The following is a 14908-nucleotide window of genomic DNA, read 5'->3' as shown; positions in this document are numbered from 1 at the left end:
GGGGGCGCCTGGCCTCCTACGTACCCAGAAGAAGCAGCTGGCGAGAGGCGATCGAAGCGGGCGGAAAAGACAATGAAAGTTAAAAGTCGTTCAGCAGAAAATGAATGCGAGCCAAGCGGCCATCTTGAAGCGAGCTGCAGACGCCGCTGTCAATGGGCAACGAGCGCAGCCGAGAGGAGCCGCGGCCGCGGCGCTCGGCTCATGCCGCCTCCCGAGCCCGGCCTCCTCCTCCGCCTCCGCCTCGGCCTCCTCCTCCTCCGCCTCGGCCTCCTCCTCCGGGGCCTCCAACGCCTCCTCCTCCGGGGCCTCCTCCTCCTCCTCCTCGGCCGCCGCCGCCGCCGCCTCCCGCTCCGCACTCGGGGGAGGGAGCGCGCGGAGGGGGCGCGATCAGTATTATTCTGCGGGGCTGGGAGGTGTTTCTAATCCGGATCGGGGCTCCCTCGCCAACATCCCCATTGTCTCGCCCCGATCTCTGCCTTTAATACTACGATTATTATTTCATAGTTGCTGTGGGGGGAGGAGGGCGGGTGGGGGGCGCCGTGTGTGTGCGTGCGGAGAGGCGGGGGGAGGGGAGGAAGGATGAGAGGGGGGAGGGGAGGGTGGAAAAAAATGCACCGCTGAAGGCAGAGTGGAAACTGACACCGGCTCCAAAATGGCTCAGAGTCCGCCCGCCCCCCCCCCCCCCCCCCCCCCCCCCCCCCCCCCCCCCCCCCCCCCCCCCCCCCCCCCCCCCCCCCCCCCCCCCGCCGCCCCCCCACCGGGTCACGTGCTCCCCTCATTCCTTAAGGGCGGCCTGGGAATTAGTGTCGGTGTAGTCGGGCCCGCGGCCGCCCCCTCCCCTCGGAGCAGCGCGACCCAGCACCCTCCCCCTCGCTCTGCGCGGCGGCGGCTGCGGCGGCGCTGGTGCGGCTGCGGAGACATTTCTCCACAACGCCACACGCGCCACCCTGCTCTCGGCGCGGGCATCGCTCCGGCCCCGCACGCCGCTCAGCCCACAGCCCCCCCGCCGTTATTTCTTTCTTTCTGCCGTCCGCCTCCTTCCGCGGCGCACACGTCCACCGGCTCCCGCCAAGGAGAGCACGGGCCACCGCCCCCACGGGCTGCGGCCCAGACTCCGGCGCCGCCGCGCGGAACCTGCGCCCGAGTTGGGCTCGCGGAAACAACAGCGCCCGCCCCTGTCTTCCCGCTGCCGCGCCGGCCCCTTACTTCGCCCGTCCGCCAGCGGCCGAGGCGGGGCGCGCGCGGGCAGCCGCTCGCTCCGGGCAGGGGCTCCGCGCGGGGGCTGGCGGGGCCCGGCCTCGGGAGCCCCACGGGCGAGGCTCCGGTTGCGGACGAGCCCTCCGGCTCAGGTAACGGGACGGGCCAGCTCCCCGCCGCGGGCCGACCGCGCCCGATTCCCAAGTCCCGAAGCTGGGGTTTTCAACAAACCCCGGAGTTCGCATCCTTCCCACTGTGGTTAACTTTAATCCACAGAAAATCGATCGTTAAAAATTAACGCTGATCGTTCTATATCTTCAGAGTAATAATTGATACACAAACTCACATCCAAACAAACGCTCGCCAGTTTTGGTGGGAACTCATTTATTCAGTGTAAATGCTATTTCCTTTTAGAAGTCTTGAAAAAAGATAAAAATGGGATGAATGTACAGTTAACACTAAAGACTCAAACACTTAGGCAGAATTTAACTTTCGCAAAAGCAAAATGTGTCAAAATTGAGTGTCATCAATCCAAAAGGAATTTTTTTTTTCTATTGAAAAGGAAGACATTCAGCTTGCACAAATGACGGTTCGGCCGACGGCAAGGCGTTCCTGGTCCTCTTCTAGACCCGGGCAGATCGCTAACTTCCCCAAGTTACAATTGACTTGCTCTTTCCATGCTTTTCGAAGCATCTTTAAGTTTCCCCACTAAGTCCTAAAAGACGTATATAATGCCACGTTTGTTAGGATAAAACACGGGAAAGAAGTATCCAAGTTTGAGAAAGATGCAAGAAAAAGTCGGAAGACTCTTTCTAAATAAGTTAAAATTCACGAGGTTATTAACCTTTGACAAACCATTATGGTTCAAAAGAAGGTTTTCCTCTAAAACAGCTCATCTTCAAATCGGCTACTTGCCCTCAGATTTGAAATACGATTTCTAAGTGCATCTTAGGCAAGGTATATCTAAATTAAACTTCTCAAGTTATCTAACAAAGATGATGTCTGTATTCCCATTTTCTGAAAGTTTAAAGTTTGATTAATGGTTACATTAAAACTCTGCAGGAGATGCCTTTTGGAAAATTTAATTTCATCAAAATTTCAAGCAATGATCTTCCTTTTTTTTAAGTGGTGAGAAATAAATTCGTTGTCATGTCCACCAATTAATGTAGTTTTGAATTTCCCCAGTCTTACACTGGCAATGTAAACGGTTCCCCCTTTATAAAAAGTCATTTAAAACCACTGTTTAAAAAAATCCCATTTTGAAAGTTTAATTCAGTGTCTGAAAGCAAAAGAGACATTTTCAAAGCCATGCTCTTAATTTTGCTTGGTCCTATTGGATCAAACTCATCAAAAATAGAAGGAAATTACACTCAACACTACACTTCAGAAGTTTATTTTAATCGGTGGGAACAGCAAATATAGATCAATTCTGTTAGTGACATCTTAATTTCAAAAGTGAAGCCTATGTTAAAATATTGCTTTTGAAGTCCCTTTCCCATTAAATCCTTAAACAATCTTCATTATCTACTGACAGATGGTTAGATTATTTTTCTTTTGAACTTTCTAAAAGTATAATTCTCCAAGATCTATAAAAAGATAGGCATATTCACAGATCCTAATACTGTACCTGTAATTGTTCCATGTTGCAACTAAAGCTAATCTCTGGGTGGGATCGGGAATCAATGTTCTAGGGAAGAAAAAAATGCCGATTATTTAAATCAAGGAACTTTAAATTCCATTACACATTTAATTTTAGTCGGGGCTTACGTATAAATACCTCTACATTTAAGGTCACCAAATATGCAGGTCTGTACATCTTATGAAGTTGATTTGTCTGAAATAACAACACATACATTTCAGCATTTAACTGTATTTCTTTTAAGTTTCCTATATAACCCTAGAGAACAGCTAAACTTTACCTTTATCTGATATTCCAAACGCCAAGAAACATCAGTTATATGAGGCAGAGATCTTCCTATACTGAAAGATACAATGATAATTTTATACACAATATCTACAGAAAACTTACAGTATTTTTCTTTACTAAGAATGGTGTCTACCTTCCAACCCCTCCCCCCAATTTTAATCCATTGTGAATTTAGAACATTGTTAAACTTTATTTTCAAGTTCGCAATAATAAAAGAGCATTTAAAAAATTATCTCAATAAACTTTATCTTTAAAAACATTGGCTTAACTTCAATTGTTTCACTTGCCCTTTGGCCCCTTTTCTTTTGGTCAAGATCCCTGTTTTTTGCCCTGTTTTGTTTCACACCAGCACTCTCCATTTATATCTGCAAGTGAAAAGTGGCTCAACTTGACACATTATACAGTACCTACCTTCCCAGTAGGATTTCTAGGGAATTCTCATTATTCTGGAGGGTGAAAAAAAAAAGAAAGAAAACACATCTTTGCAAACAAAGTAGAAGAAAAATAGTAATTGTTAATTTAAAAAATGAGAAGTAACCTGATATTCCGTGCAAAACAGTTCTATTCGCTCTCTATCAAATTTACAGTCTTCTAGATAAGTGCTAAAGTAAAAAAAGAAGCAAAAATTTAGTTACTATTTTAGAACCTGAAATTCGAATCATAAAGGTACTATTTGATAATGTATGGAATTTAAATAAATCCTGTACCTTAGAGTTGACTTGTCAGCTCTTTGCTTTCCTGCTTCCAGTATGTAAGTTGCAGCTGCTGCATGACAATGTTTTAACACTACTGGGTCGATATGTTTCAAGTCTGGGTGATCTAAAATAAATTAATTGCCAGTGATGCCTGTGATTCTTTATAGTCATGTTTCCTAAAAGGATATTTTAATTTGGGTAAAACCCCCTTTAACAAGATAACAGAATTCCACTGTAAGGACTAGCAATTAAGTAAATGAGAGATGAGCAACAAGGTCAATGGCAGAATAAAGAACACATATCAACAATTCAGTTTCTTGGTCTCAATTCCTTTCTTTGATTTTGCCTTAATATTTTTACTGCTTTTTAAAATTACAGTACCAAAGTAAAAATACCTACACAGTGGTCATTCTAACACTGGATGGAATAAATTCAGAGGAAAATAAGAAGATAAATATTTTACATTGTGTAAATTTAATAAACGTTCCCTCTAAAGACTGATTGATTTTAGGGTAAATGGCTCCATGGACATTAATACATCAAGGGAGGGGAGAGCACCCGTTCGGAATATTAAATATAATTTTCAAAATATTTTCAGGTTTTTGACAGCCATTCTTTTTTTGAGATTAACGCAGGTGGAGCTATTTTCGTTTAAAGAACTTCCACTTTCATACTTTTTGTACAAGTATTTAGTTCATGAAACTACAGAAAAAAACCAAAAATTTGAATTGCTGGGATATTTATATTTAGGAAAATTATCTAAAAGCGACTTGTCTTTTAAGATATGCTTTCAATCCATGCAAACACCGCACTCTACCATTGACAGAACTACTTTAAAGGGACTCGCTTCCTGGTAACTGATGCCGAACAATACATTATGCACCATATTTTAAGGTTCTAGGTGTGGAACCTGTGCAAAACAAACTGAACTAGAGTGTTGGAGTGATCATAAGAACTTGAATTATTTTCTAAATTGGAAAATGTCAACACTATTCGACCTAGCAATTACTTTAGAAACAGACCTTTAAAACCTTTGCTAGCCTAGCACTGAAAGCTTGAATTGCCAGGGAGCTCGCCGGCGGAAGTCCAAGTGTCAAACAGCTTTTGCCTCAGACCAGGCTGGAAACCTTAGATGTTTAGGCCACAAACAAGTCTTGAACACGGGCTTTACAAAGGAACAAAGAGCCTGGGACGGGAAATCAGGATAGGAACGTGTACTGGCTATGTGCAGGTGCCAAATGGGGACAGAACAATGCTCGGGGTCCGCTCTGGGTTCTAGCAGAGCCACATCGCCTCACTCCGTCCGGAGCGAAGGGCAAAGCCCGGAGAGACTTCCTCTTCCCGGGGCTTTCCCCGTCTCGCTCGGTCTCGCTTGGTCTAGCTGCTCTCTTCCGAGCGCCCCTCTACCCAGGCCGATCCAGCTCAGAGTTGAGCGGCTTACCTAACACGGCCTCGTCCGCCTGGGCGTCCAGCAGGCTCTGGAAAGTCGCCCGGAGGAGAAGCGTGAAGGCGTTGAAGTCAAAGGAGCCGGGATCGGCCAGCATCTGGAAGCCTTTCTGCACGAACTCCGAGAGCTCCATTGTGAGCGCGCTGTGACCTTCGACACGCGCACCACGTGATACGCGCCGCGCGCTCAGCTGATGCGGCCGCGCGCGCACGCGGCTCGGGGCGGCAGCGCGGGCTGCGGGCCTCCCCTCCCGGGGCCTCCCCCGCGGCCGCCGGGTCGGCGCCCTAGCACTCGCCCGCACTCGCCCGCACCCCCCACCGCCCGCGCCCCGCCACCTTCTGCGCCAGCCGCGGGAGCTGCCAAGCCTGTGCGAGAGGGGCGGCCCCGGGCGCTTTGTGGACGCGCTGAGTGCTTTCTCTTTCCCTCGGTGCCCACCTAGGACTGTCACCAGCTCCTGCGGGGCTCCGCGGCCGCGCTCCCTGAAAGACCCCCTTGGGAAGTGGTGGAAGGTGTTGGGATCGCGGACCCTCCTTCCCCGAAAATACGCCTTCCCCGCCCACCACTCAGCGCGACAGCCTGCGGGAAGCTCCAGTTTAAGGCAACCGGTTGTTATTTAGTTTGGGGGGGTTCTTTTATTCAGCAGCTTAACTTCCCAGCATTGCCCTTTTGTGAGTGAGACTATAGAATTCTAATTGTATAATTTTTGTTTATTTTTCCTTTATCATTGTCATTTCTGGAATAGAGCAATTGATTCCTTCCTGCGTGGGGTGTGTTTATACACATATACATATAGTGCGCGTGTGTACGTAGTGTACTCCAACAATTGAGAGTAATAAATTATGCACAAAGATATTTGACAGAATTATTACAAATTGTATATGCCGCTGCAAATAAATACCGTTCAAAAGCAAACTGATATAAATTTTGTGCTATGGGTCCAGTTTTAATTACTCAAATAATCTTTACATATTTACTTCAGTTATCAGTAAAGTACAGTTAGGAACGGCAGAGTTTTATTAGACATGAATTTCTGTTTTGGATACCCGTAACTTTAAAGATTCTATATTGTATAAAGTTTAACTTCCTCTTTATAGTTCTATGAAGTTGGAGAACAAGAGTGATTCTTTTAAAAAAAAAAAAAAAACTCGAAGCGAAGTAGATTACACGTTTTGATCAAAAGAATTTAAGAGTAAAAGTCAAAATGCAAGTTCTTTACAGATGGAGGGGAAGGATAAGGAACAGGAAAGGCATTTTAGTCTTCAAGAGAGATTATTTGAAACAGACTCAACGTGAAAGACATTTCTGGGCTTAATTGAGGTGCTTACCTGAAAGATTGTTTCTAATGAATACAGTCAAAATTTAACCTTGCATCAGTACATAGAAAGCATCTGATATCACAGTAGGATGCAAGTGGAATAATTTAGCATCAGGGACAGACTAAGTACCCAGTACTTTGAAGGCTTTGAAAGGCATGTGAACTAGCTCTCTACTTCGGTGAGCATGTAGGAACAGTGAAGGATTTAAAAGAGTCTCCCTAGAGTTTTTATGGAACAAACTTATTCATCTTTTCTTCCCATCTCTCATTTTCTTTCTAAACTTGTTTTCAACCCTAGTAAAATGCCAGTTGACAAATTTCCAGATACCTGATTTACACAGGGAGATATTTTACAGGGCAGAGTTGTGTAAAAGTTAAACAATATTAACAACACCCAAGCTCATTATGTTTGTTACACATATATTTTATGACCTTGCATAACATTGATTGTTAATACCCTAATAGAATTTGAGTTGATAATTGTAATCATACTCAATTTGATGTTGAAAAAGAAAGCATTAATGCTTGAGCATAGATTTCAAAATGTTATTTTTAAAGAACAAAGTAAATACAATTGTGAGTTTGTGGGCATAAAAGTTAGAAAATTCACAAAGATCGTTTACATAATAACTGTTATATTACTCTCTTGTCCATGTGTGATTGCTTTCTTTTATAGAACATTTGTCCTCTTCTCCCAAAATATTCATGTGTTAGGCCCCAGTGATGGGTACATTTCCAGCTCACAAAAATTTTAACCATAATGTTTTCTGATGCTAGAAAAACTGAATTTTTCTACTGTAAATACATTTATTTCAACTTTCTTTGAAGGAGGCACAGGATTAAATATTTGTTTTAATGCAAGTAGAACATGTGTGTCTTTGACAAATAACCATTTAAATACATTAAAGTATGGTCATTAAAATGGCAGGATTATCCAGATGTAGATTTGGTTACAGCAACAAAATCAGTGCATTTTATATTATTAGAAAACCCATGTATGAACACATTTGGAAGTGTGAAAAACTTTAAATTTTTGCTTAGATCACTGAAAACAGCATTGGAGCTCTCACTAGAATTTCAAAAATCTGCAGACTTAAAGCTGTTAGACTACATTTGGACTTAAAGAGCCTTTAGAAATAACAGTTATCACAGGGATGTGAAGGACTGCATAGGGAATATAGTCAATAATGTAGTGATCTAGGGTGTTTATAGGATCTATGTGGTCAGCTTTTCCCAAAGGCCTCATTGGTTTCTTTGTTAGTTTTATGAAGTAAAATATTTTCTAGTATGCTTTTTTAGATTGTATAAGTACTTTTGCTTTTGTGCAAAGAAAACTGAAGGAAAGTAGTCCTTTAGATTGTTCAACATCCATGAGGAGAAAAAAAGCCAATATGCTTACATGCCCATGAGACATCAGAAGCTTTAACTGGCATATAAACTTATGTGTTCTAGCCAGTTCTGTTTTTTCCCTGCCCCTAAAATACCTGCTCATTTTCTAGAGAGAAGAAAGTTAAAACATTTAGAAATTACCAACACACAAGAAACCATCTTATCTCCTTAACACTGATTCTTTGATTGTTAGTGATATTTAAACCTTGAGGTAAATATTAATGAAAATTAAATTTACTAGTTTAGCCAGAAATGAACAGTTGGGAGGACTACTTATCTGAGTTATATTTGACATTTGAGAGTATAGGTTAAAATAATTTTGGAAAAGTTTATAAAATCTATATACATTCTTTTGTTTTATTAAATTTCTTAACTTGGTAAGGCAAAGCTTGAGACTTGGAATTTGAATGGTCAAGTGTTTACATATTCATGATCGCAGAGTTCTGTGGTTTCAAATTGGGTTTTATGTCACATATGCTGTCAAACAGACCACACTGAGTATTCAGAAGGGACAACAAAGCTTTTATTTTCAAATTAAATTTGTAATCCAATCCCTGATAATTTCTAAATAGTCATTGCTACAATAATTGATACAGGCAAACGTAGTCTTTCCTTCCCCCTCACATAATATAGCCTATCTTGTATATGTGGACTTTTAGATAAAATTCAAATTCATTTTAATGGAATTAGTGCCTTAATCTGTGAGGGAAAGTGAAATGCTAGTTACATTAAAGAAATTAGAAACACAGGAATGAAAATCAATGACACAATGTTTTCTAAAACACTTAGAAAATTCATGCATATGGTTTTGCACAAGTGTTTTGGATTCTCATCCCCCCTCAAACTTTTATTGCAAACATTTACACTATATAGTACAATTTTTATTTAAGTAATTTTCACAATTTAGTACCATTTAAATTTTTATTTTTTAATATTTAGAAATATTAAATATAAAACTTCAAAATGTGATAAAACAAGTAAAATTAAATGTTTTAAATCTAAATTTTTAACAGGTTAAATGATCACACTACTGAAAAAATTGAGTTTTTTAAAGAGATAAATCTCAAAGCATTTTCCAAAGTTAGGAACCTATAATTTTGTTAAACTTTGCAAACAGGAAATTTTATAGTCAAGATAGTGTCAAAAAAGGAGAGCATTCTTGAATTTTCGGAGTGAAATTTGAAAGCTGTCATCAAGTGTCATGCCGAGATTCTATTAGCTACTTGGGCCAGAATACGATGACTCTATCATTAAAGGTACATTCAGTAAGAGTCAAATTATAATTTTTAAAATAAAATCTTTGTATCTAACTAGTCTATAGTTCTGAAAAGATTTTTCACATATTCGAAAAATCATGCCTGTTCTTTAGGGCTTCCTTTAGGAAGTTTGATCCCTTACTTTGAAGCAAAGCAACTGATATCGCATTGGAATATCTGAGTCATATAGACTAAAATTGTGAAGTCTTCAGCTAGGAAGAAATGAGAAATTGATTTTTTTAAAGGTAATGAAAATAAACAAATGCAGTTTGACAAGGGATGAAAGTAAATTTTAATTTAAAGTCTAGGAAATTAGAAGAAAGCAGCCATACGTCATATTATACTTAATGAGAAAAGAACGGGTTGAACTATGTACCTTAGACTTTCTCTATGTAGACAAATTAACACTTTACCTTTAAACTCAGTAAGTGATTTAAATGATTACAATTTACTTATCTTTTGTATGGATTATAAAAAGCAAGTTTACTCCTTGAACATTAATTCATATCTACTTCTCCAGTGAAATGATATGAAAATTAAGAGTTGACCAATCATCCAATAAATTCTGTCAAATAGACCTTTGGTCAATAAGTACAATTTCCCTTTCAACAGAGGTTGATTTTTTTTTTTCTGTACTTAAATTATAAAGAATATTAGTTTGATTTCCTACTTTATGACCAAGAATGACCCATGGCTTAGCTGTAAGAGTGAAAGTGAAGTATGGACACATTGAACACAAGTTTACTTTGATGAATATATCCAATTAATTCTTTCATTTGTATAGACTGTCCTTTAAATTATTAGCATATTTTTAAGAGAGAGAGCAAGAGGTTGAGATTGACTATTTGGGAGGGAGGATAATTTTTCCCTTCATGAGAAGAAATATTACAGAAACTTTATTTACTGTTTATTTTCTTTGACACAATGCATTACACTCAGATTCCTTTAGCTACACTGAATTCAACTGAGCCTCACAGTAATGCTCAAAATGGACTGGAAGGTCATCTCTCATGTTCAGAACCTAATCAGTTTCAAGATGTCCTACATCTTGACATTTAGATGATAACAACAGAGAATTTCTAACAGATTCTCTTCCTTTTTTTAGTTCTAATTTTGGAATCTCTATTCTAACAATGTATTCTCTCATGCTTCAGAAATTGGAGTTTTGGCTAAATCCATGAATTCCAGCAACAAATAGAACAAATCGGCCTACTCTATGAAATATTGTTTAAAGCCAATAATTTTTAAAAGTTTGTATTTTAAGAGCATGTTTTTTCCATACTAAATTTTTAATTTTAATATATAAATATTCATATTTATCTTCTTTAAAGGAGTATAAGTTTTAAAATAAAAATGGAAACAAAAAAATGAAAGGAACATTCTATAGACTAAAACTCAGGTAACAGTAATTTATATTTGTTAATCAAATGAAAGATTTGAGCACCACTTATCAAATGAATCATTTCAGAATGGAAGTTATGTGTATAATATAAGAATGCATTATCTAAATTAAATACATGACAAACACTAAAATGCTATACTAAATGTGCCTTTAACTCATTTAAAAGGGCTTATCTAGCAAAGAAAGACCTACGGAAGTCTTTTAATATTTTGAAATATGTATGATATTTTACATAATACTGGTTAAGACTTTAATATTTTAATTATGGCTGTTTGAATATGTTATTTTAAAGAGAATATCTATTTATCTCCCTTGTCAAAATAAAACATAGTCTTGAAATAATTTTACACAAAATACAGTCTAAAAGTACTTTTTAATAAACCTTAGTAGAATAATTGTATTCAACTCTTTCACTTATATTTTTTGCATAGAAAGAATTATTCAGAAAATACCTTAGTTTATACATAACTGAGTTTTATGCCATAGTAAGTTCTTAGAAAGTAATTTTATAGACTGTTCTGAAAATTAGCACCTATGAAACAGGTGAAACTTTTTCATTCCCCACTATATACTCAGTTTTTCCTTCCTAAGCTTTTGTTTGATTGTTTTATTAAGGTTAAAACATACAGTTGTTCTACCTTGTTCAAGAATTATTTTTAAAATTACATTCCTTTGTGTAAGCATTTTAATCTGTATTTTATGGAAAGAGTTTGGGAAGCAAGTTTTATAAAACCTTTTTAAATGTCATGAAATACCAAGAAAACACAGACAGTTCCTGACTTACAGTGGTTTGACACAATATTTCAACTTTATGATAGTGCAAAAATGATATGCATTCAGTAGGAACCATAATTTAAATTTTGAATTTTGATTTTTTCCTAGGCTAGCGATATGTGGTATGATACTGTCTTGGGATGTTGGACGTTATAAAATAGCCTTTGTGTTAGATGATTTTGCCCATCTGTAGGCTAATGTAAGTGTTCAGAGCACGTTTAAGGTCAGCTAGACTAAGCTATGATGTCTGGCAGGTTAGATGTATTAAATGCATTGTCAACTTACAATATTATCAATTTACAATGGGCCTGACACCATAGTAGGTTGAAGAGCATCTGTAATGACTGGCAAAAGGATGAAAGGGAGAATTGTATTAACATAGTCTATTTAGTCCACATAATTAGAAACCTGGACCTGAGTTACTAGTATCTGGGTAATTACTTAATTTTCCTTTTATTTCGTTTTAAAGGGGATAGGCCTGGAAAATTCAGAGCAACAGTATTCTAAATCAGAATTAATCTGATATTGGCAACTTTTATTTGACTTGTAGTGCTCTATAAATTATCGACCAAGAAATGAGAAGTTAGATAAAGAAAAAGTATAGATGGAAATGTCAGCAAGTGAGGCCTAGGGAAACTCTGAATTTTCATGTTTTTCTTAACATTTGACGGTAACAGAAAATTTTAAATGAGGCCCAACTACAAAATATAGATTAGTAGTCTATAGAGGTTTAAGGAAACTCCTGTTTTTGTTAAAATAGTAATTTAATTAAAATATTTGGGAATTGAATCATTTTATAAGACTAATGGTATCAGTAAAAAGAAAACATGTTTTGCTGTATAAATTTGTATAGACAATATATGCCTTCTTTTTTTTACAGAGGACTCTTTCGACAGTATATACTGGATTTTATATTTGCCAATTACAATAGAAGGAAGACAATATTCTACTATGTATGTTGTAGTTTCAAAGGGTGCCTTAAATTATTTTTGTAACAAGGTAGAACATCAATAAAAACCTTAAATACAGATGTTTGTGAGGCACTTTAACCAATAACTAAAGTGTTTTGGGGAACCTAAAAGCATTTTCAAACTAATACTTTTAAATTAATTTTATTTTGTTTTTATTCTGTTTCTAAAAGTTGTTATGATCAAAATTTATCTGTTTGTAGAGACTACGACATTCCATGATGACTAATGTTCAAGTTGAGTCATAATGATAGTCTGTTAAAGTTGAGAGTGACTATAGGAAAGTAGTCATTTTGCAAGCAAACATCCTGTCAGGTAATGGCAGGGGCAGAGGGGTAAGCATATGTCATAAAGTAACAGACTTAAATCTTCAGCTGAGCCTTAAGTATCTAACATAAATGGCATAAAGACAATCTATTTGTGTTTGTCTTAAACTCTTTCTCTTTGGTCAGATTTGAACATATTTAACATGATTGCCAGGATGGTTTAAGAAAAAACCTTTGCATTGAAATGTCATCAGAAGCTCAGGCATAGTTTTCTATTATGAAAAATTTTTAATGATTATTCCAGATGAATATAATGACAGAAAAGTAGATAATGTAACTTTCCGTATTGGAATAATATTGTACCATTCATCGAATGAAAATAATTGTTGCTCTCTTTTTTCCTTTAAGATAATCTGAATAATTATACGAATAATTGTTTTGGAAAATAAGAGTTTAAGTGACACATTTAAAGATTAGGGGTTGTCTTTAGTTTCAAGTGGAATATCAATCTTTTGAATAACATATTGGATTAGGATAACAAGATTTATTGAAAAGAAATATAAAATATTTGGGGGGAGGGGAGATATTTTTCCAGAGATGTATTCTGTTTTTTTTAATTTATTTTATTTCATTTTCTAAATTATTTATTATTATTTATGCCTACAACACCTGGTCTTCCTAGGTGGTCTCCCATCCAAGTATTAACTAGGCTGGACCCTGGTTAGCTTCCAAGATCAGACATTGGGCTTGTTCAGGGGGGCATGGCCGTAGACCATGGACTGTAGCTCCACTGGGGCATGAACTCAGGACTTTCTGCAAGTAAAGCAGACGTGCTAACCGCTACACTATGGAACCACGTCCTATTCTACTTTTTTAATAGTGAGATTTTCATAAATTTTCTTAAAAAATTTATTTTTATCTTAATAACTATAAGGATCACTATTAATTCAGATAAGTTACAATGCCTCTTAAGGAATATAGAAGTTCATGGGATTTAAACCGTTATGGTTGGTACTTCTTTACTTTTCTACTTTGCTGCACTTATGAAGTCTTTTTATTAGACAAATATTTGGTACATAAAAGTCAAGAATATACGTTGAATGAATGAAGATAGTACATAGTGCATGAAGTCAGAGGAAATGGAGCTCAAAGCCTTGTCCCACTTACTTCTAGTTCTATGACCTTGGACTTACTTTCTCTAAGTCTCATTTTCCCCAAGTGTACAATAGAAATAATAATGGCAGCTCTTTCATATAGTTCTTGATAGGAATTCAGAACCTGTCCTTAATATGTGCTCCATGCATGCAACTATAGCCAAATAATGTAATTCTGTAATTGTGAATTTTGTTTTTACTGCCATCGGTTTTTCTCATTCAAATTTACAGCTGTCAAGCACACGATGTAACTGTTTGAGGATCCCAAACACAGAAACCCCTACTTAGAAAATGAAATAAAAACCTTCTGGGATGCCTAGCACTTCTTTCCTTTCAGGGACTCTAAAGTGAATCTGACAGAGCTTTTTTAATAGAAATATTCATAAGAGGCTCTCAAAGACCCTGATGACAATAATTATCTTATCTCTCATCTCTTGAGCCCCTTGGAATGTCAGAATCCAGGCCAGTGTCCATTATAGCCAACTTACCTGTAAATATCTCCTTCTTAAGTAGGCCTAGTGGGGCCATTCCTTCTCTTCCCATTGGTTCTCTCATTTTTCTTGAATCATTCCTTTTGATTAGCAGCTCTTTAGAGAGTCTTTGGGAGCAAAATCAAGATGCCTTCATATTTTTTTCTGGAATGTCTCTTATCTAATTTCAACAAGTTACTGTCTCTTACTCTAGTTAGAATAATCTATAACTTGTGGTCCTTTGTAGAATATAGTCTACAAAGAGTCACATGCTTCAAAAGGCATTGAGATGATTAAACAATTTTAAAACAATAAGAAAGAACTCTTCCCTAAAATGGAATGGAGGACACACAATTTGGAATGTGGATGTTTAAACGCTACAACTGCAACACATTGAACAGTTCCATGAGTTTTGGCAAATGTATGCAGTCACGTAACCACACCCTGCTGAGGGTATAGAGCATTGCCACGTTCCAACACTTCCTCACTTCCCCTTTGCAATTGTTTTACTGGCCGTAATCTTGATTCCAGGCAACCGCTGATCTACTTTGTCTTACTACAGTTTTTTCTTTTCTGGAATGTTATATAAGTAGAATTATTAAGTTTGTATTTTTTGTGTCTGGCTTCTCGTATTAAGTATAATATTTT

General features: G+C 38.1%; 2 protein-coding genes across 2 annotated transcripts in view; both read right to left on the bottom strand.

The window, feature by feature from the left end:
• Positions 1-525, bottom strand: part of BMI1 (BMI1 proto-oncogene, polycomb ring finger) — a 10117-nt gene extending 9592 nt beyond the window's left edge. The window contains exon 1 of the mRNA XM_011364407.2: positions 25-525. The gene's annotated coding sequence lies outside the window, so the exon portion shown is untranslated. The remainder of the gene's footprint in view (positions 1-24) is intronic.
• A 1035-nt stretch (positions 526-1560) lies between these two features.
• On the bottom strand, positions 1561-5446 carry COMMD3 (COMM domain containing 3). Its single transcript, XM_011364406.2, has 8 exons — positions 5261-5446; positions 3832-3943; positions 3663-3726; positions 3536-3570; positions 3117-3177; positions 2975-3031; positions 2825-2884; positions 1561-1912 (listed from the first exon to the last, which is right to left on the bottom strand). Exons 1-8 carry the CDS (start codon positions 5397-5399, stop codon positions 1853-1855), a joined length of 588 nt encoding a protein of 195 aa, XP_011362708.1. The 5' UTR covers positions 5400-5446; the 3' UTR covers positions 1561-1852.
• Positions 5447-14908: the final 9462 nt, after the last annotated feature.

Source organism: Pteropus vampyrus, unplaced genomic scaffold, assembly GCF_000151845.1.
Source record: "Pteropus vampyrus isolate Shadow unplaced genomic scaffold, Pvam_2.0 Scaffold96, whole genome shotgun sequence".
NCBI lineage: Eukaryota > Metazoa > Chordata > Mammalia > Chiroptera > Pteropodidae > Pteropus > Pteropus vampyrus.
The sequence above is the reverse complement of the archived record's forward strand: the minus strand, read 5'-3'. Positions and strand labels throughout refer to the sequence as shown.